This window comes from Ascaphus truei, chromosome 2 (assembly GCF_040206685.1).
Source record: "Ascaphus truei isolate aAscTru1 chromosome 2, aAscTru1.hap1, whole genome shotgun sequence".
Lineage (NCBI taxonomy): Eukaryota > Metazoa > Chordata > Amphibia > Anura > Ascaphidae > Ascaphus > Ascaphus truei.
The window spans coordinates 221,998,949-222,022,318 of NC_134484.1; the positions used below are offsets into that span (position 1 = coordinate 221,998,949).

Below are 23,370 nucleotides of genomic sequence, written 5' to 3' on the forward strand. Positions count from 1 at the left end.
CTGACTTGTGGACTCATTCTCTGAGGCTAAAACTGTCAAGGTTCTGCTCGCCACAAACCAGGGTCGGACCGCGAGGCTGAGGTGGGGTTGTAAAAGCACCGACCTGAGACCGCGCAGGCTGATCCGGATTGCGCAGTTCGTAGTCATATGTCGCAGGATCAGGATTAGAGAAGACAGCGTCGTCGTTGTACAAGCCAGGGTCAGAACAGGAGACGTCAGGATAAACATTGTCCATGCAGGAGTTCGGCAATAAGGAGATAGGAGAGACCCGCTTCAGCTTAGGAGCGCGGGGTTGGCCTTTGCGCGAGCGACGACCATGGCCCATGGTGCTGGTCACAGGAGATGGTAGGCAGACCAGAATAGCACACCGTCTTGCTGCACGGGTGCACCAGTGCTACAACGCAAAAGTCCTGAGCGGGCAAGGGAATCCACTGTTTCAGCGCAGGAACCAGGACACGGCCTCTCTATATTAGGGAAAGAGTAGGCCCCAGGAACCAGGAAGCTGTAGATACAGGGAAACCTCCGCTTCAGTGCAGGAATCCAGGAGACTGCAGAACGCAGGGACGAAACCTCTACTTTAGTGCAGGAATCCAGGAGGCTGAAGGACGCAGGGACGAAACCTCTGCTTCAGCACAGGGGAACAGAAGCTGAAGGACGCAGGGAATACCTCTGTATCAGCATAAGGGAACAAGCGGCTTGAAGGGAGCTGAAGGATGCAGGACGTAACCTGGAATCAGCATGGGAGAACAAGCGGCTTGAAGGAAGCTGAAGGACGCAGGGCGGAACCTGGTATCAGCAAAGGAGAACAAGCGAGAGCTTGTGGCAAAACAGTTGACATCCAGTTAGGACTATGCTCGGCAAGGAGCATTATGGGCAAGCAATACTTAAAGGCCAGCGGGCCAATCCCCGGCGGGGGTGTGAAGGTCCTGCCCCTAATGAGTGAATGCAAGTATAGTTTGCAATGAAAGGCTGCACAGCTGCAGTAGATACCAGAGGGAGTGTGTATTGCTTTGAGTGAATCCAGGCTGCAGCAAACCTCAGGAAAGCTGTTCAAGAACTGCACCGGTCTGCAAGGTAAGGTAACCAGTAAACCGTGGAGCGGATTCCTTACAAAAACGAAGGCATTAACTTGGAGGCAGCAAGAATTTACAGGGGATAATGCAGACAATGCCTGAGAGTAAAACATAGGTAATCTTCTCTCTGTATTAGGAGAGACCAGGATTCTCTCCTCTGGAGCTAGGGGCGTGACCATGGCTGACAGAGAACAGGGATTTACCAAAGGAAACTCAGAGAGCTGCCCCACAGAGGTTAATACAGAAATGACCCTGGGAACAGAACTTAGGGATTCCTTCTCTGACGGGGAAAGCGCACAGGACTGCCTAGCAGAGGTTAAAGCTGGAAAACCCTCAAGACCTGGAGTGACAGATTCGGAGTTAGAAATATGGGAACTAAGGGACTTATTCTCTGATATTAGAACCTTAGTGTTGGTTAGTGAAACATATGTATTCTCCAGGGGAACCTCACAGGACTGATCGGCAGGGGTTAAAGCTGGAAAACCCTCAAGACCTAGAGAAAGGGCTTCTGAGCTAGAAATAGGAGAACTAATGATACTATTCTCTGATACTAGAACATTAGTGTTGGGTAGAGAAACATATGTATCCTCCAGGGGAACCTCACAGGACTGATCGGCAGGGGTTAACGTAAACCTATCATTGGTGTCAGGGAACCCGGGCATACAATCAGAGCTAGGGACTGTGGCAATTACTACGCTGGGAGATATTGGTAATAGTTCCGTTTGGTCATCTCCTGGAGAGGGAGATACGTCCCCCGGTTTAGCGACAGGACTGGCAAGCGAGGGAAACCGCCAAAGGACGGCGTTAGCGGGCAGGGGGCAATCCTGTTTTAACAAGCAACCATCCAATACCAAGGAAAGTACATGCAGCGTGTCGTGAGCGAGAGCCACCATGGCGGAAGGGTCCGGGAGTACTACAGGAATGTCCAAAGATAAAGCCAGGGCATTGAGTGTACTACAGGCGTTGACCAGTTCCACAGGACACACCTTATCCCCAGTTAAAGGGGAATCAGGAGAGAAAGCACTGTTTGCACTGGCCAAAACACTGGCCAGATACTGTTTTAAGTCTCTGAGGCAGTAAGCCTTACAAACCAGATCATTACGGCATTTCTTTTGCAAGGGAGTTAAGCCCTCCGACATAAACGGATCTTCCATCAGAGGTATTATATCGCATATATAATCATTCTCAAACTGGGACTGGTCTACAGACCGGGACAGGTTTTTAGGAAAAAACTTACCAACCCACACCTCAGCGGGGTCCGAGTTTGTGAGGCCGAGCATACTGTAAGGGTTCTGCTCGCCACAAACCAGGGTCGGACCGCGAGGCTGAGGTGGGGTTGTAAAAGCACCGACCTGAGACCGCGCAGGCTGATCCGGATTGCGCAGTTCGTTGTCATACGTAGCAGAATCAGGAAAGGAGAAGACAGCGTCGTCGTTGTACAAGCCAGGGTCAGGACAGGAGACATCAGGATAAACATTGTTCAGGCAAGAGTTCGGCAACAGGTAGTCAGGAGAGCCCCGCTTCAGCTTAGGAGCGCGGGGTTGGCCTCTGCGCGAGCGATGACCATGGCCCATGGTACTGGTCACAGGAGATGGTAGGCAGACCAGAGTAGCACACCGCTTTGCTGCACGGGTGCACCAGTGCTACAGCGCAAGAGTCCTGAGCAGCTGGGGAATCCTCTGTAACAGCGCAGGAACCAGGACACGGCCTCTCTAGATTAGGGAAAGAGTAGGCCCCAGGAACCAGGAAGCTGAGGATACACAGTGAAACCTCCGCTTCCGTGCAGGAATCCAGGAGACTGAAGGACGCAGGGACGAAACCTCCGCTTCAGTGCAGGAATCCAGGAGGCTTAAGGACGCAGGGACGAAACCTCTGCTTCAGCACAGGAGAACAGGAAGCTGAAGGACGCAGGACGGAACCTCCGCTTCAGCACAGAAGAACAAGCGGGAGCTTGAAGGAAGCTGAAGGACGCAAGGCGGAACCTCCGCTTCAGCACAGGAGAACAAGCGGGAGCTTGAAGGAAGCTGAAGGATGCAGGGCGGAACCTCCGCTTCAGCACAGGAGAACAAGCAGGAGCTTGTGGCAGAACAGGTAGTGACATCTAGTAAGGACTATGCTCGGCAAGGAGCATTATGGGAAAGCAATACTTAAAGGCCTGCGGGCCAATCCCCGGCTGGGGTGTGAACTGTACTGCTCCAATGAGTGAATGTAAGTATAGGTTGCAGTGATAGGCTGCACAGCTGCAGTAGATACCAGAGGGAGTGTGTATTGCTTTGGTGAGTGAATCCAGGCTGCAGCAAACCTCAGGAGAGCTGTTCCAGAACTGCACCGGTCTGCAAGGTAAGGCAACCAGTAAACCGTGGAGTGGATTCCTTACATTTACACATGTTTCAGTTTATTAGTTAATATTTGTTAAATTAATTCTTTTTCACCACTGTATTGGGATTGGTAGAGCGCCATCTAGTGTTTTTTTCTGTATACGGAGATTATCGAGTATACTAGAATAGAACGATTTTATAAAAAAAATGCCAGTTTGAGCTTTTCGCCAGTTCCCCCACGATGTGTTTGGTCAGGAGCCAGGAGCCAGAAATCGCGAGAAAATCCATTCCCTGCATGATTTAACCAACTCATCAATGCTTTCTGAATAGCTACCTAGCACATTCTTGCGAGAACTGCTCAAAATCCTCGATGAGTTGGTTATCAAGGCTACTACAATTGACCCCATTTTGTTTTATAAAGATTATGCTCCCTTGGTAATTTTGATTTCTTTTGTTTCACTAACATGATGGTAAATCAAACTTTCTAGAAACCAGGACAAATGTGAAAAGCAATTAAAGAGAAAATAGATAGATTAGTTTCATAGGACAGTCAGTATATAACCTCCTTTTTATTTCTGTACTATAGTATGCTTGTAAATATACTGCACACTAGCTTAAAGCTATTTTAAGTAGAACACTGGGATTCCACTATGTGAAATTGGAACAAGCAAAGTACTGTATGTACAATGCATATGTTTCAGAAACCATGATTTATGTCTAATCTATCTACTGTAAAGTGATGTCCGAAACTATTCAACATTTTTTGCGCTTTTCCCCCCAATATTACTTCCTTGCAAAACATTTTACCAAACCACAAAGGGCTAATAATGTTGCGAAATTAGTCTTATATTTTGTCATTCGCAATCTTTTAGCATCATATCGCTAAGCAGTGAGCAAAACCTGGTGTGTATGCCCTATGTATAGTCAGCATTAATTGAATCTAGCGAATATAGAGAATTTGGCAAATTTGGACTCCTTGCTTGGTGAATCACTTGATTATGTTTTTTCACAGCTGAAAAGTGGTAACCTTTGCCTGGTTTGCGACTTGTGGAAAAAGTTTAATCATCAATTATTTCCTTTTATTTTTCTTAATTTAAATTTGTTAGCCCTATGCTTTCATGCTTTGTTGACTTAGACCACTGGATGAAATGGTTAACTAGAATGTTTCTAACCTGATCTTGAATGACAGGCATGTCAGTTAGTTAAAGGATATAATAGATATTGAATAAGCCCTTGTTTAAATTGACCCAAGTCTAAAAATATGATCAGTTGACAAGCAGCATACTTGCATCCCCAGAGACAGGAAGTGTCTTAACTTAATAAAAAGGTTTTTATATTTATTTTATTTTACAAGTAGGCATTTTACTGACAGGCAATGCATGCATCAGTTACCTAGATTTAACATACAGTATATACAGATGTAGCAGACACTATTTCCAGTGTTAACATTAGTTAACACATAATATAATGCATTCAATAACAATTGGGGTATTTCCTAAACCATTGTTTTTATTGGCAGTACTGTTACAGTACATGATGTGCCAGCATTAACAAGTGCAATAATGTCTTCTAGATCTGTACCACTGATGCTAGTTCATCCTGTTCCAATGTGGAATATCACATTAAAACACTGTGATACTATGAGACTGAAACAGGTTGGGGTATATGTAGGAGCCATACTGTGAATGAAATCTTGAGACTCTTCTGTTTTTACAGTACTAGGATTTTATTACCTTTCTTTTTCAGCAAAAACTTCTATCTTATCTAGGTTATAAGCATTGTTTTTCATCTCATTTGAATTTAACAATATCTTATTTTTAACTCCATAAATTATAATCCAAATAGTGTATGTAATTTCAAATATTTTTTTAACAAATAGGAATTAACTGCTTTGTACCGAGCCTCCACTCTCTGACATTATGAAATGTACTTAAGCATGTTGCTAACGATGCGGTTTACCCTATAAGACAGGCCAAATAACAAATAGTGTAAAGGACATCCACTAGGCCCTCCAAGAATTTGTATTTGATGTCAACGTTTATTAAACCTGAATCAATATTTCGCTCTGCACACACACTTTTCAGAAAAAAATGAAGATGAAACTCGCTGAATATAAAACCTCAAAAGTTGAAAACATGCAAAAGCATGTGACGTTATCGACCCAGCTTTAAAACATGTACAACAGTACGGCCCCCTAATGGTGAAGTGAACAGAGGAGAAGGGGTAGAGGAGGAGCTAATAGCAACAGGTCAGAGAAAGGCAGTAAATGGAGAAAAATAAATATAAATGTAGAGCAGGGGTGTAAAGGCAAGGGTGGCAGCAATGAACATAAAAGAGTAACCTGATAATAGAAAATAACAAATAGTATAATACAATGTTGTGAGGACTACATAAAATATACCATTGATGACATTAGAAAGTTGATAGTCACGGTTAGGGATGGTATTTATATTTATTTATAAAATGTTTGAGCAGGAAATAATGCATTGAGAGTTACCTCTCATTTTTAATAATGGACTTGGGACAAAGTTACTATATGTTGACAATACAAGTTTACGTTATATGAGCAGAGGTTATGCAGTATGTTATATTTACAGAGATCTTGGATGCAGTTAGTGTTATGTTCATATGTAACAGTTACAGACCAGATTAAAATGTGAAATATCTGAAGTCTTCAAAGAACTTCAACTGAAGGCAGCCTTGAGAGTCTCTGGTAGGTTGATCCTTATGTGAGGTGCGCAGTAACCAAAGGAACATATTTTTTGTCGAATTTTTTCTGACTGTGAATAGTATTTTGAAGTCATATCTAAGGTCATAAGTGCTGCACATTGCAGGGCGAGGCACTTGTTCAGATAAATGGGTATCTTGCTCAAAACGTATTTAAAGGAAGGAACAATGTACCTTATACTTGGACTCAAGAGATAGCCAATCTAGTTCCTGTAGCATTTTGCAATTGGTGTGTGTTGTAGCTACATTTTAGGACAAACTGGCATAGTGAGTTGTAGACGGTGTCTAGTTTCCTAAGGTAAGTTTTGGGTTCTGTAACGTATGCTCATATTTATACTTTTATCATATTATAATAGTGCTCATCTCTGATAGGAAGCAGACCCGTAGGGCTATGGTAAGATCACTGACCAGAGCCAGGGAACAGAGTCCTGTTAGAGCAGTAGAGATTCAGGCAGAGGTCAAGGAAGGCGGCAAATGTGCAAGTCTGGACACAGGCTGCTGTAAAGGCAGGCAGCACAGGAGTGGTGGTCAGGGTCACAGGCTGATGTCGGCAACAGGGAATCCAAAAGAACAGCGAGGGCTCAGGACAGGACTGGCTCAGGAATCAGAACACAAAGGGGACAAGAACACAAGGAAAAACATACAATGTTCAGACAGGGGCTGGGGGTCACTGACTGCTATTTAAGCCCGGGAACAGGTGCAGCCAATAACCAAGTTCAGGAAGAAGCTTGTCAGGAACAAAGATGGCCACAACAGCCACATAAGGGTTGCTTCCAGTCCAGGAAAAACCTGGACTGGAACCCTTACACATATACAGTATTTCACATAATTTATACTTGATTTAATTTTATACTTTAGGGCCTTTTTGATATTTTATTTGTCATTACCGCATGTTTCTAATACATTTCCATGTGTGATGTTCTGATGTGCAGATATGTCTACTTTCCTATTTTTTTTTACAAAGTATTTAAGATAATTATCCTAAAATATTCCATTTATCGTTTTTTCTTTCAGCCTTTGAACTATGAGAAGAAGAATGTATATACTCTTAATATTGAAGGAGTGAACACTCACTTGGATTTCCGCTTTTCTCATCTGGGACCCTTTAAAGATACAACAATGTTGAAAGTTATTGTGGGAGATGTAGATGAGGCTCCATTGTTTACTATGCCATTCTATCAGATGGATGTTTATGAAAATGCAAATATTGGAACTGTAGTGGGAATGGTAACAGCACATGATCCGGATAACACTAACAGCTTAGTAAGGTACAGTAAGTTCAGTGTATTTTAAAATATATGTGACAATAATTTGCTTAATATGTTTGGCCTTGTTTACACTGCACTAGCATATACTGTAAAGTTTATATTTTGAATAAGAACTTGCTGTTCACATTAAAATGTACTGTATAGTAGCTGTCAAGAAACCATGTGATTCACAAGCCAATGTCAACATTTATGTCATTTTGTTATGTTATGTATATTTCCAAAATGGGAGTTTCCATGAGTAATAACAGGAATGGTGTTAAAACCCTAATAGGTAATACACCTTGAATACTTATCTGTTAAAACACCTTAATACATTATCTAAGGGAAGAGATGACAATATTTATGATTTTTGTATACTGATCTGTGTGGTTGATTTCAAGTGCTGGTTGTATTAAGTGTGACGTTAGACCCAGAAGGAAAGGGAAGTGCTATGTATACTAGCTGGGGTGGTTGAATTTGGGGAGTGTGCAGTGGGTTCATTTATTTTTTAAAGTGTGGGGTAATTGAAGCCTGTAACTTTTTTTCCTTTTTTCCTTTTTCCTGCCTGAGGCAGCTTGGATGTGGTTAGTTTATTGCTAACCTAGCACACCTGGTGGGTGTGCCTATTTAAAAAAGAAGCTTCTAACGAATTTTGAGCTTGCGTATACTAATCTGTGTGGTTGATTTCAATTGCTGGTTGTATTAAGTGTGAAGTTAGACCCAGAATCAGTTTGACCAAGGAAACGGTTAAGCAACTTATAGTATATTAATAATAATCATAATAATAGCATGTTCTTGTATAGCGCTGCTAGTTGTACGCAGCGCTTTACAGAGACATTTTGCAGGCTGAGGTCCCTGCCCCGTGGAGCTTACAATCTATGTTTTGGCACCTGAGGAACAGGGAGATAAATTGACTTGCCCAAGGTCACAAAGAGCCAACGCTGGGAATTGAACCAGGCTCGCATGCTTCAAACTTTCAGTGCCAGTCAGTGTCTTTACTCACTGAGCCACTCCTTCTCCCAGTACAGTTTATTGTTAATACTTATAAACTTCATAGTTGCTATAATGGGCAGGATTTAAAATCCACTCAATGCACATCTTGCCACATGTATGTGCACTTGGAGCAGCTGTTCAAGGGAGCATACTGCTGTGAGAAGTGTGAGTGGGTGGTCTCTTTAGAGTCAGATATTGCTGATCTGAAGAGCCAACTTACAATATTACACAGCCAACTTACAATATTGAGGGACATTGACAATCTTGAAAGGGCATTAGAGTTCACTGAGAAGGCCCTTACTTCGACTAGTTGTGCAGATGGTGGGGCTTTTAGTGAGGATCAGGTAGGTAGCTGGGTAACAGTTAGAAGGGGAAGCAGAGGCAATAGAGAGAGGCAGTTAATTTCTGAGCTGACACATCCCAATAGATTTGCCATATTGAGTGAAGATATTGGGAGTGTCAGGGCAGACATGCCAAGGCCAGTGGAGACTAATTCCTCTAGCAGCCAGGGGAATAGTTCCTCCAGTACAGAGGGGACTCAGGATGCACAGATACCAAGAAAGATTATGGTGGTAGGGGATTCCATTATTAGGAAGGTAGGTATGTTGCCATGACTGCATGAACCGAACAGTTTGTTGTCTCCTGGGTGCTCGGGTTCGGAGCATTGCAGATCGGGTAGACAGATTTTTGGGGGGGCTGGGATTGACCCGGTGGTCTTGGTACATGTTGGCACCAATGACAAAGTTAGAGAAAGATGGGGGGCCCTAGAAAATGATTTCAAGGATCTAGGCCAAAAGCTTAATGCAAGGACCTCCAAGGTAATATTTTCTGAAATTCTACCAGTGCCATGTGCTACCACAGGGAGACAATCAGAGATTAGGGAGGTTAATGCATGGCTAAGAAAGTGGTGTAGGAAGGAGGGGTTTGGGTTTTTAGAGGACTGGGACTCCTTTTCTGAGAGGTGACATCTAAATTCTAGGGACGGATTGTCCCTCAATGAAGAGGATCTTGTGTGCTAGGGGGGAGAATGTTAAAAAGGTTGGAGGAGAGTTTAGGAAGGAGGGGGAGGGGAATGAAACAGATAATGAACTAAATAGAATAGAAGAGGAAACAAGGGGTTATGGAGGTTGAATGGGGGCATGTGCGAGTTTGACAAGCAGTGAGACACCCATAGTACATAAAGATAATACTAGAAAACTATTAAAGACTAAACCAAGTTGGCGCAGAAAGGAAGGAGCAGATAAGATAATAGTGCATGCTGAAAAAACTTAAATGCATGCTTGCTAATCCAAGAAGCCTGACAGATAAATGGGGAAGCTTGAATTAATAGCTGCAAAGGAGCAGTATGATATCAAAGGCATTTCTGAAACATGGTGGGATGAAACGCATGACTGGGCAATTAATTTAGAGGGTTATTCCCTTTTATGGAAGGATCGAGCAAATAGAACAGGAGGTGGAGTATGTTTATATGTTAAACCGGATCTAAAACCTATTATAAGGGAAGATGTTTATGAAGGGAATAATGGAAATGTAGAGACCTTGTGGATAGAAATTAGCAGTGGAGGTAAAAGTACTGTACAATGAAAATGTTTGTAGGGATATGCTATAAACCACCAAATATCGGTGAGATTGAGGAAGGTAAAATACTTTTGCAAATGCAGAAGGCATCAAAACTAGGTCATGTTTGTATAATGGGTGATTTTAATTATCCAGACATAGACTGAGGCAATGAGATTAGCATTACAACAAAAGGAAATAGGTTTTTCGGGGTGCTTAAAGATAATGATATGACCCAAATAATTAAGGAACCAACCAGGAGAGGGGCAATACTGGATTTTTAATATCAAACAATGGTGAAGTAATAACAAATATTCAAGTCCTGGAAAATTTGGGTAACAGTGATCATAACATGGTCTCATTTGAAATAAATTATCAAAAAACAGATGATTTCAGTTCGACAAAGACCTTAAACTTTAGAAAAGCAGATTTTAATAAACTGAGGTCTAATCTACAAGTAATACACTGGGATGATGTTTTGCAGGGGAAAATGTAGAAGATAAATGGGCAGTCTTTAAAACATTGTTAGAAAAGCACACTTATCAGTGTATATTTTTGGGTAATAAGTATAAAAGAAATAAGTCAAAACCAATGTGGCTAAATAAACAGGTAGGGGGGGGGGTGGACAAGAATAGGAAGGCGTTTAGATTCTTTATGTCAAAAGGGATGGAGACATTGTATCAGAATTCTAAGGAATGTAATAAAAATTGCAAAATGGCAATCAAATTAGCAAAAATGGATAATGAAAAAAGGTTTGCAATAAAAAGTTAGATCAACCGTAAAAAGTTATTTAAGTACATTAATAACAAAAAAATGAGAAAATAAAATATAGGACCCTTTCAGTGTGAGATGGGTAGGCAGATTATTGGAGATAAGGAAAAAGCTGAGGTATTAAACAAATTCTTTGCCTCTGTGTTTACCAGGGAAGAATCAATTTCAATAATAGTGCCGCAGGAGGAAGCCACAACCTCCATATTAATGAACAATTGGTTAACTGAGGAAGAAGTTCATAAGTGGCTTGAAAAAATGAAAGTAAATAAGGCACTTGGCCCTGATGGTATACAATCACGAGTACTCAAGGAGTTAAGTCCAGTAATAGCCAAACCATTGCATTTAATATTCAAGGATTCCATTTCCAAAGGCTCAGTACCACAAGATTGGCATAAAGCAGATGTGGTAAGGAGAAGGAGTGGCTCAGTGAGTAAAGACACTGACTAGCACTAAGTTTAAAGCAGGGGGGCCTGGTTCAATTCCTAGTGTCAGCTCCTTGTGACCTTTGGCAAGTCACTCTATTTCCCTATGTCTCAGGCATAAAAAAAAACATAGATTGTAAGCTCCACGGTGCAGGAACCTGTGCCTGCAAAATGTCTCTGTAAATCTAGCAGTGCTATACTATTATTATTATTATTATTATTATTGTTATTATTATGTGGTGCCCAGATTTAAAAAGAGAGCTAGATCACAACCGGGGAATTACAGACACTGGTTTTTTTTTTGTTATATCTGTTATCTAAATTTAGCATAAGTTTAACTTGACCTACGTCTTTGTTCAACCTCATCTACTATGTAACCATGTAACAAAAATGCAAAATTTACTCAAAAAGCTCAAAACTCAGTAATGGTTCAAATGCTACAGTATATTTCAAAAAGCATTTATATTTCAGAATACAACAGAAAGCACTACAAATATAATACTATTACCATCATTTTCATAATTTCTCCTTGGAATCAGTAATGCATACATATTTTTTTAATATGTTGAACACCCCATTACATAGCTACTGTACAGGTATGTCATAAAGTCTGACGCTCCAGGCCAGTGGCCCCATGATGTAGCAGCTACTGTATGTAATTTTTTTTTGTCATTGTCAAGGGGAGGTCAGGTTCTCTGCTCCTATGGATCACATTACGTGATCTGACCAAACAAGAAATGGAAAAGGAGACTCCTCCTCTTCCTTTTGTATCATCAGTGTTTTCATAATCATGGGATTGCTCCTGTGGTCCATTAACCATTTAAAGTATTAAAGATACATGTTCAAATGTATAGGAATAGGATTCTTAATGTAATTTTAAAGAATACAAGAGAAAAGAGACAGATAAAGATATTCTGATATCCAGCACAAAAAGTATAAGAAGGTACTCATTACAGTCATAAATTATCCCTGATAATTGTCTTTATTTCTCCTAGCAAAAGCATTTGAAATGTAAAAATAGAGCACAAAGTCTCAGATTTTTGACTGCCAGGGTAAACATTTGTTTGAAAATAATTTACCTTCCAAAATTGTGGTCTGCCGTGTAGTGGCTCAAGGGCTTACAACACTTTGGCCAAAATGTTAAACTAAAAGACCATTTTGTTTAATAGATATCTATACATATATATTTAGGCACTGTACCGTGTATAAGTTTCACTGGATGTGCACTGAGCTCTGTCTGTGTCTCATGTTCTGTCTTGGTTTTAAATAACTTCCAAAATTGTAGTCAGAAAATGTATTTCTCCAGTGAAACATTCTTATTTCTTACATGACTTCTAAAACCTCAAATGGATAGGTACAGGTGCAACTGCCGGTTATCGACCGAATCATAGGACAAAACCTTGGCCAATTTTCCAAATACCCTGCGAGATGGTCCGCATCAGACTTAGTGGCCCATCGGATTAACACAGTAGGGGTCCCTGCATTTTAATGGGACTTGCTCTGTATGAATCCTGCACGGCTGCTCCTGTCTGTAAGTGAAATGCAGTCAGAGATAGACAGAATCAGTCACTCTACCTGTGCGCCTCTAACAGGCGATCGCTGGGCTTTTAATTTCATTTTAAAAATAAAGTTTTGTAGCAGGGGGTTTCAGGAGCTGAACTGTATTGAATTTAGGTCTGGGAACTCCCTGCTTCATGAGTTAAATTCCCTGCTATTGGGTGCTGGTATCCCCGCAGCCATTTTTAAATTCTCACAGAGCACGTGATCGGGGATTTAAACAAACCAGAGAGATACCGGCAGCCCATAACGGGGTCTGTAACTTCGGGAAGCTGGGAGTCCCTGGACCTGAAACAAATGCGATTCAGCTCCGGAGACCCCCTGCTACAATACTATGTTATCAAAATAAAATTAAAGAAGCTTCATTACCTTAGCGGCTAACCGATAAAGCAATTAAGGGGTTAAGGCAGACAATCAAGGTTATTGGGTGAAGGGGGTACTTGGCCCAGGGTAGGTGGTTAGGCCTACTGCAAAGGCTGTGGGAGGAGTTAATCTCTTCATTACCATAGCAGTGGGAACTGCAATGGTAATGAAGGGGTTAACCCACAATCCACCCCACGCTACCCACCCAGTAGGCCTAATCACTCACCCTGAGTCAAGTATCCCAATCACCCAATCCCTCTACCCCCTATAAATATTAAAATACCTACTACCTACCAATATACAAATAACCCCCTGTATCCCAACAAACCCCCACCTCCCCTAACACATACAGTACAATAATGGGCACAATTACTGTTATCCAGATATGGATAATAGAGCATTTTCCCATTGTAAATAAAATAGCCAGCATAAACTAAATAAAACTTGCACTTATCCCTTGTAACGGACGTGCTCGACACAAACCAGGGACTGCAGGGCTGAGGTGGGGATATGGATGCTCCAACCTGGAGCCGTGAGGCTGAGTCTGGGTTGCTGATTCCGTAGTCGTGTGTAGCCAGGTCAGGGTTAGAGAGAGTAGCGTAGTCAAGAACCAGGCAGGAGGCACAGGAGCGATGGTCAAGGGTCACAGGCTGGGGTCCGCACCAGGGAAGCCTTCAGCATAGGGGCTTAGCACAGTGAAGGTCTCAGGAAAGAGAAGGCTTCAGCACAGTCCTCTGGAAGCAGGATAGGCCTTTTGAAGCAGAGAAGACTTCAGCGCAGGATTCAGCACAGGGAAGGCGTGAATAACGGGATGGCTTCAGCATAGGGGAAGCCTCAGGAACAGAGTAAGTCACAGGCCAGACAAAGCAGAGGTGCTTTTGACAAGCCAGGTTACAATGGATATGCTCAGCCCCTTCCTGGTGGAAGAGGCTGACCCTAAATAGCTTGGAGAGCTAATAGGTGCAGGGCTTCACAGGTAGCAACAAGGAAGACTGCAATGTAAGTCCAGGAACAGCTGTCACCAATCACTTTGTCCAAGGAGAGGTTTGCCTGGAACCTCTACAGCCATGTAAGGGTGAGTTCAAGAAAACCCAGGACTGGAACTCAAACACCCCGCCCCCTTCAGGAGAGACCTCTGGGCGATGAGAACCTGTCTCACTTGATAATCTTGGCGATTTGGAATTGTTTCTGAAAGATCTTGGACAGGTAGTAGACCTGCAGAAAGGCCATTTGTTAGCGAATACCATCTTTGAGAGAGAAAGCAGTGGTACTGTAATTGTTGACACACAGAATGCATCAGAGGAAGACTTGGGCATGTAGAGCTGTAGCAAAACTGGAGACTCAGACACAGGCACTAAGCCTGTCAGAAGGCCGCAAGACAGATGCCAGTTTCTTAGCAATAATCCTAGAGTACCAAGTAAGAAGTACAGACTGTTGGTCGGAATCAGAAGTAAAAAGTTCTAGTAGAGTAATTATATTACTCAGATTGGCATGTAAAAGTTCATGAGAATTTTCTGCCACAGGTTGAATCCGGTCACAGGACAGCATGGACAGTGACCGTGGGGGCCAAAGAAAGTCACCAATACAGTTCTCTTGTCAAAGTCGGGTCCAGTTTCACATAACTACTTATCTGTGACAGTTGAAGTGATGAAGTAGCTTTTTGCTGTGGGATTGGCAATCAGTAGGAGGCCAGCACCTCTGGGCAGGTGGGCTTCAGAAAGCATCAATTCAGATGCAAGGGAATCCACGGGCCGCAAACTTGATTTGGACGTGTGAGTCGTGGAATCAGCCACAAATACATCAGGCTCTGGAAGAGAATCAGTGTATAGGGGACTTGTCTCTGCAGCGGGGGGCACAGAATCTGCAGAGGAAGCACCAGACACCAAAGCACAATCAGAAAGAAGTATGCTCTTTCCCACAGTGGAAGCACAGGAAACATGGATGGGCACATCAGCACCACAAGGAAATCCAAGAGGAGGACATCAGTCTTTGAAGATGGCACTATGAAAGGGCACATGGCACTGCACAGGGATCAGTGAGTAGTAAATCTGTCTTTACAGTGGGAGACTGTGGATGAGGAGGTATATCAGGTATCAGAAAAATCCATGAGAGGTAATCCTGATTTGAAGCAGAAGTTTTAAAGTCAGTAATGGGTACCTCAAAATCTGTGGAAAAATATCAGCGAAACAGAGTTGTCTTTTGAGTGGGAGTTCCAGACTCAAAGGTTACATGAGGTACTTTAGGGAGAATAGTGAGAGGAAAACTATTATTTACTGTGGGAATTTTAGAGTCAGTAGTAAGTACATCCGACACTGCAGAGAAATCAGTGATACTTAAACTTGTCCTAGAAATGGGAGTCTCAGAGTCATCCACGGTTATAACATGCACTGCAGAGCAGTCAATGAAAGATACAGTATGTCTATCCCTGAAATGGATGTCTGAGAATAAGCAGTGGTTTCACAAGGTACTGCCAAGGGATCAGAGAAAGATGCACTGTTGTCTGAAGTGGGTGTCTGAGAATAAGCAGTGATTACCCTAGGTGCTGCAAAGGAATCAGAGAAAGATATGTTGGTCTCTGAAATGGTTGTCTGAAAATCAGCAGTGGCTATACTAGGTACTGCAGAGGGTGCAGAGAAAGATATGCTAGCCCCTGAAGGAGGGGGGGTGGGGGTCTGAGAAACCACAGTAGGTATAGAAATTACTGTGGAGAAGTTTAAGGAAAAAGGCTTAGAATCAAGGATAGATGTTTCAAATATAGCAGGGAACTCTGAGAAAGAGAAACAACTTAAAAACAGGATCCTTAGATGCATTAACAGAGAACTCAGACATGGCAAGGGAATCAGGGAAAGAGAAACCTGACCCAGAAGCAAGTGCACCGAACAATTCATCTTTAGTAAAAGTACCTGCAGGAGAGTCAGAGAAAGGGGAACTTGACTTTGAAAGAGTGCACGTGGAAAATTCATCTTTTTGGTCCTGGAATGCAATAATAGCTTGGGGGTCCCAAGAAAACAAAAATGGTGCCTGTAACAGGGTCTTATCCCTGTAACAGGCTTGCCTCTAATCCAGCAGTGTTCTAGTTAATTACTGGTGCAATCAACCCCACCTGCTAATCACAGATCTGTGAAATAATCTGTTCTGAGACAGGAAGTGAGGATTCCTTAGTCTCACCATTGGGGGGGGGGGGAGGCTGAACCAAGGGAGGACAGACAGAGATTCCTGAGCTTACATTGGGAGCTGACACATGAAAGCAGAGAAGCCTGCACACAGACACTGTCTTGAGCACAAAGGGCTGCTGATATCAAGACACCCAGAGAGTTATATTCCTGGATACAGGGGACCAAGGAACCTACCAGAGACTGACACTAAGGGCCACCTGCTTTAAGGTATCTCTTGAGACTTTGGGGAATAGGGTGGTAATAGGATTATCCCTCCAGCTCTGCAGATAGGGACTGGAAAGTAAGTTAGCCCTTACACAGGGATAGGCATTTGTTGTTTTGTTGTTTTCATATGTTTTCTGTGCTACTTAAGGGAAACAGACAATAAAGCCTTATTTTAATTTCAGCTTAAAACAGTCTCCATTGCGTACCTCTGAACGCGTCTCTTACAGTGCCCAAAGGGGTTTAGTAGCAGGACTTGATGCGCAGAAGAGCTGCAACAGAGCAGAGAGGCTGGCCGCGAAGCTGGGTCTGGATTGCGGATTCCATAGTCATGGGTAGCCGGGTCAGGATTGGAGAGAGCAGCGTAGTCAAGATCCAGGCTGGGGTCAAGGCAGGCGGCATAGGAGAGATGGTCGGGGTCACAGACTGGGGTCGGCACCAGGGAAGGTTTCAGCATAGGTGCTTCAGCCCAGTGAAGGCCTTGGGTAATAGAAGGCTTCAGCGCAGGCATCTGGAAACAGGATAGGCCTCTTGAAGCAGAGAAGACTTCAGCGCAGGCTTCAGCACAGGGAAGGCCTCAGGAATGGGAATGGCTTCAGTACAGGGGCTTCAACATAGGGAAGGCCACAGGAGCAAAGGATGCTTCAGCAACATGGGCTTCTGTACAGGGAAGGCCTGAGGAATGGAGAACATTTCAGCACAGGGGCTACAGTACAGGGAAGGCCTCAGGAACAGAGTAAGCCCCAGGCCAGGTAAAGCAGAGGTACTTGTGACAATCACAGGTTACAATGGATATGCTCAGCCCCTTCCTGGTGGAAGAGGCTGAGCCTAAATAGCATGGAGAGCCAATATGTGCAGGGCTGCACAGGCAGCAACAAGGCAGATTGCAATGTAAGTCCAGGAACAGCTCTCGCCAATTACTTAGTGTTGGTAGAGGTTTGCCTGGAACCTCTACAGCCATGTAAGGGTGAGTTCCTGCCAAACCCTGGACCAGAACCCTTACATTCCTGCCAGGATAAAGGCCATACTCGTCTTCCTCCTCATCCTCCCCATCCTCCATGGGCAGTAACATAACAATAATAAACTTATGGCCACTAACCCCTTAATCACCAAAGCTGTTATTAACCACTATAGTAATTTAAGGGGTAAACCTCCCTCCCCTGCTACCCACCTGGACGACCTAACCACCCTCCTATGGGCAACCACCTCCACCCTCTACCCATTGATTGGCATAGTGGTACACCATGCCCATATAATATGACATAATATGGACATGACAATGAGCAACCTAACAAAAAAAACAATAAACAACAATGAAACAAGCCAAACACAAAAAATCTACCAGAATTAAAAAAAGCAAACACCCAAAAAACCTGCAGCAAATAAAAACCGCATTGCATTGCCATTAAAAAACAATGTAAATAAACCAATTGATTGGCACAGTGCCACACCAATGCCCTATGGGCATGGTTTGTCACTATGTCAGTCAGTGGGTAACCGCTAAACAAAAAAACCTTCTGTAAACAAAAAAAACATTACATTTGAAAAAAAAATTCCACTGCAAATAAAAAAAACAGCAGCAAATAAAATCATTATATTTGAACTTAAAAAAATGCCAACTTCATTTAAAAAAAATACAATACTATCAATGTGTTTCTTACTTTTGATATCTTCACACCTTCCGAATCCGACTCCAGCAGCAACAGCACGGTAGAGCAACAGGTCAATTACGCAATTCTCCTCAACAGGTAAACGTATTTCTTCTTTCTTCCTCTTCATCTGTACTTGTAATACAATTGGAGGGAGATGTTGTCCCGTTGGCTTCTTTGCTTCAAATGAGACTCCTGTGACTTACAATTTGAGGGTCAAATGATACACCTCCAATCTGATTGGATGGTGTACCATGTGACAATTGTTTTTGTAATTGAAAGCATGTGACGTCATCAAATGGGAGGGAAGCCAGTCAATTAGGAAGGCTATGCTTAACTCCCTTTAAGATGACATCGCTAAAAACAAGATGGCTACCATAAAATGGTACTAGAACCAATCAGATTGGGAGATACACCAGGTGAGGCATCACATGGTATATCCCCAATCAGATTGGTTGTAGTAAACAATGTAACAGTTTAATTATTTTTTAAAGGATGTGACATCAGCTTAAAGGAATTTGTACCACAGCTATGGTAATGAAGGGTTTAACTCCTACCGCTACCTTCGCGATAGGCCTAACCACTCACCCAGGGTCAAGTATCCCCTTCACTCATTCCCTCTGCCCCAATAAACCCTGTAGTCTGCCTTAACCCCTTCATTGCCTTAGTGGTTAGCTGCTAAATTAATGAAGCTGCTTTAAATTTATTTTGATAACATAGTATTGTAGCATAGGGTCTCTGGAGCCGAATCACATTGATTTTAGGTCTGTGGACCCCCAGTTTCCGGAGTTACAGAGAAAAAGTGAAAAAAACATGCTCAAGATAGTGATGTGATATTACAGTAAGTGATTATTTAGTACCTTTACACAAACATATGTGAAAAAATCCTATGATGATTTACCATTAAACCAAAATAGAGCTGTGTTTATATACCAACAAGTGTATAAATAAAAACCTGTTGATTTCAAGTGAAATAAGTGAAGAGGCTGCTGCTGCTGTTGTCATGAGTTGGCTCAACAAACCATAGAACTATTAGCAAAAACAAAAAGAGAAAACAGTGCAAAGCCTCATAGTGTAGTATGTAAAAATTATATTAGATTGTAACAGCAGGTGAGTATCACATGTACATCAAATAGACATAATATTGGCATGGCATGTTAGGGACATGTTACCACATCAGCAACTGCACCAGGTCGCATCAATTCGAGCCAGTTGAAAAGGCAGAACTATCAGTCTGTAAAAACAACACAAGATGGTGCTCTCTATGCTCTCAACAGTACTCAGTGCAAAATCAATGCATATCATAAACAGTGTGTATTTTAAGTGACTAACACAACACAATAAAGTGAAAGTATGTGCACAAAAGATATAATAAGTGCATTTAAATAAGTGCGATAAATTGAAAACAAGGCTGAAAATATCACTCAAACCCTTAGAAAGGACTGTTTCACGGTCCAATAAGAGAATTTGCTGAAAAAAACAGAGGAGCGATGATGAACCTTATAAAAAGAAAAAAACACTACATAGTGCAATATTGTATGTACAATGAAGTGAAAAAATAGGAAGCTCCCAATTGCAAACTCACAATAAAGTAGATAATAAGGAGCAGGGTGACAATATGGTCTGCTTTCCACCGTACGGTAGCAAGTCTACCCCTGTGGACTCAAGGCTGCCTCCCGGGAGGACCCTTCCTGGTTCAATGTGCTGGACAGGATAGCTGGACAGACGTCTGGAGACAAGTGAATAATTCGGACACAAGGTATCATTCTCACTCACTGGTCTGCTTTAATGGGCATATGCATCAGTTCTTATAGCCCTTTCGGGGCGTTGTCACAAATATGTAATTCATTCAGATTGCCAAGTTGCCATGTACACTTAACAGAAGCCAGTTATCCTTAACAATGCCTATTTCTCTCAGCTAACCCCCAGTTGCCATGGCTATATTACATTGCTGACAGGACTGTTTGAATATTTTAGGATTCCGGTCAAACAGGACATTTGGGGCTTGATCTCAGCAGGGAGCAACTGTATTAGAAGTGACTTCTGGTCTCTGTGTTAAAACAGAGTTCCCATACTTTTTCCCTACAGCTAAACACATTGTATCTGAGCTGTCAAAAATGGAGCGTATATTCTTAAACATATAAATATAGGACCCCTACCAAAATATACATTAACAATTCCCTCCTTTTGTCATAACATGGCAACATTGCAAAATAGGAGGAGCACATGGTTAATACAGTTGAGGTAGCCACCGGTGTTTCTCTAAAACTCCTAGCACACATACATTTGCACATCATAACTAGCGAATTATGACGACTAAAGGATTTCTGAGAATTGGTGGGGGCTAATTTCTACTGGGAGCGATTGCACAAACATCCTTGCACGCATCTTTAATACTGCATTTACTCAGAATGGCAAAACAGACAAAATAGATGCCATGGGCAAAATGGCGGGCTTCCCATCCTTTCCGTGTGGTTGACTCACACCCCTGGGTGACCTCCCCACCTTCCTCATATCCAATTTTTCTCAGTCCCCTCTTATCCTTAAGAGACAGTCTATTTAAGGAACGGTTAATCATTGCATAGCCCTGCTGGACCAGGAAGTGGTCTTTTTGTGCATGACTTGACTCCTTTTCGGCCATTTTCTCAGCCTAGTTGATTTCTTCTTCGGTCTCTTCTTCTGGGGGACTGCTGACATCTTCAGCACCGAAAAGAGGCATAGCGTCGTTGGGGGGTTGCAACGCACTTCTGGACCAAAGCTTTGCTGTACATAACAGATACATAGAGAGTGATGAGTAGGACAAACACACATACAAAAGCATTCGCTAGCTTTGCTCCCAGCGAATCAATCCAACTACCAAGTTCCAGTGGATCCTGAAACTTTAATAACATACAACATTGCTCTTTTAACTAGGGCGCATACATACATCTTCCTTTGAGGCTAAAATATAGTCTAGAGCCACTCTATTCTGTAGGGCCATCTAATCTGAACCTGTTCTACAGTAACCAAACTCCTTCATTTTGGGTATAAACTCACCAACACTTGTTCTTTCCATAGACTACTTTTTTAACCCTGGTGTATTGAGTATATTTCTCCTGTTTCTGAGTCTACCTATGGTCAATTCCTTTGTTATAGAGTAAAACACGTGTCATCAGTGGGCTTACTATTGGAATCGTGTGCCAATTTGAACCTAGTGATAGATATCTGTGATTCATAAAGACCACAGAAAAATGAGAATGGCTAACAAGGCTCTCCGCAGAGCATTTCCACTACAATTTTGTCATCTCTCTGTGGGTTATACTTCCACAGGCCCAAATGATACATACATCTTACAATTCTAATTTAAACACACTCTATAAAAATATTGAGTCCTTGAAAAAAAAAAAAATGTTCGGGTCTCGGCCTGGAGTCTTATTTCCCCCGGAGGCAGTGGCTGTGTGTGATGCTGGGATGAGCTTTATTAAATGGGCCTTTTCATCTGGGATGAAAAACGTTCTTGCGTAGGTGCACTTTCAACTTTGCCCTTTGCCTAGAGAGACTCAGAAAATATATTAGTTGCATACTAATTGTTTTATTACCAATAACATAGTCCCTAATTAGTTCCTTAAAACTACTTATAGTCATAAATCATCCTATAAGTATCTCATAAGGAGATAATTTATACCTAAGAATAAATTCCTGTATCAATTTCCTTACCACTGTCTTAGCGTCCGCATATAGACAGGAGTAGAACTTTAACTAAAACCTATCTAATAATCTAATGCGATCTATCTATAGATTACTTAAAATACCACACTGTTCCCATAAATCATATACTGCCTTCACAAATGCTGGGGCTCACTAATCAATTATCTTTCCCTCCTTTTCACATATAACGCATGTGCTATGCGAACAGTATTTAAAATTAAAATGAGGCAGGCGATGTTAAAAAACCTCATGCTTGGAACAAAACTTATTTACACACAAACAGAACACAGAATACAGACACAAAACAAACAGAATTTCACACAATAGACCTGACACCTTTGGGAATAAAATTTGCATTAAAAAAACAAAACCTCAAAACCTTACTGATTATAAATATAATCTGCTTTAGTCTCTTGACAGAAACATTTAAAACACAAAATAATGTCTGGTTTGCTGAGAGAACAACCTGTAGAATAAGAAATTATTGACAGATTTAAATTTGGGGAGAAAAAATGGTTAAAAATGTATAAAATATTAAATATATAATCAACTCTGCAGAAAAGTAATTCCATTGAAAACTTTACATTAGTCAATTTAAAACTGTATTTGTCCAACTCCAGGCATACAGCAAGCTGAGATAACTTTCTGGGAATCTTGCCAAACTCCCTGAACAAAACAGATAACAATGATTAATTACTGGAGTTTAACATACACTGCAATACACTTCGGGACAGCTTAAAATATGAAGCTCCTTACTCGGCCCGATACAGGATAAAATTTTATTGGTATTCAAAAACAAAACCTGGATTTTTTTTTTAAACAGGAAAATATAGGCTTAACATACACTTTAATCAGTTTATCGTTACTGGTTACACACAAAAAGAAACAAAAATAATATAAACAAAAATACCAAAACAAGGCAATGCAAAACCGTTTGATCCTGCCTGCAAACTATATTAATAAAAATATCCTCTCTCCCCATATTATAACTATCCTTTTAAAACCAATTTGAAAATACTGAGCTTCTACAGTAGTTAACTTTCATGTCTGGAATGTGCCCTGCCCTTATTTCTTTGTCACGTGTTCACCTAATTCTGTCTATGGAAATTCAGGGGGAAAGAATGTCATTCTGTTTAAGGAAACAAATCGCCTGGCCAGTACGATAAATATCCTTATTTTTTCCAGTGACCGGACTGATTACAAAAAATGGTAAAGATCAATTGATTTTCCCAAATTTTGTCCTTTCTTTCTCCTCCTCTCTTTCCACGGACAACCAAACTCTCCCTGCCCAGTGTTGATTAATATGTATTTTAGTTTGGGTGTACACCTTTAAAAATTAAACTTTCAACGCAAGCAATTAATTATATTCTTATTTTAGAAACACTTGCAAGTTCCTGGATAGTAATATAAAATAAACCGTCATTCCTATTATTCAACTCACATAAGACTTTCACACAGGTAGGATTCACTCAGGTTCAACAAGCATACAGGGATTAATCAAACAATCAATGTTTTTACCATAGTTATACCTGAAAATCTAATAAAGCATTTTGAAACAAAGAAAACCTATACCTATTATACTGTAGATATGTTCTTAATGCAAGTCAATATGCACTCATACTTGGCTAA

General features: G+C 41.7%; 1 protein-coding gene across 4 annotated transcripts in view; it reads left to right on the forward strand.

The window, feature by feature from the left end:
• The window catches only part of LOC142487143 (cadherin-18-like), a 941,872-nt gene that overhangs the window by 824,836 nt on the left and 93,666 nt on the right, over positions 1-23,370 (forward strand). For all 4 annotated transcript variants that reach the window (XM_075585917.1, XM_075585918.1, XM_075585919.1 and 1 more), the window contains one exon: positions 7,133-7,386. In XM_075585917.1, coding sequence (XP_075442032.1) covers positions 7,133-7,386 — 254 coding nt within the window. The remainder of the gene's footprint in view (positions 1-7,132; positions 7,387-23,370) is intronic.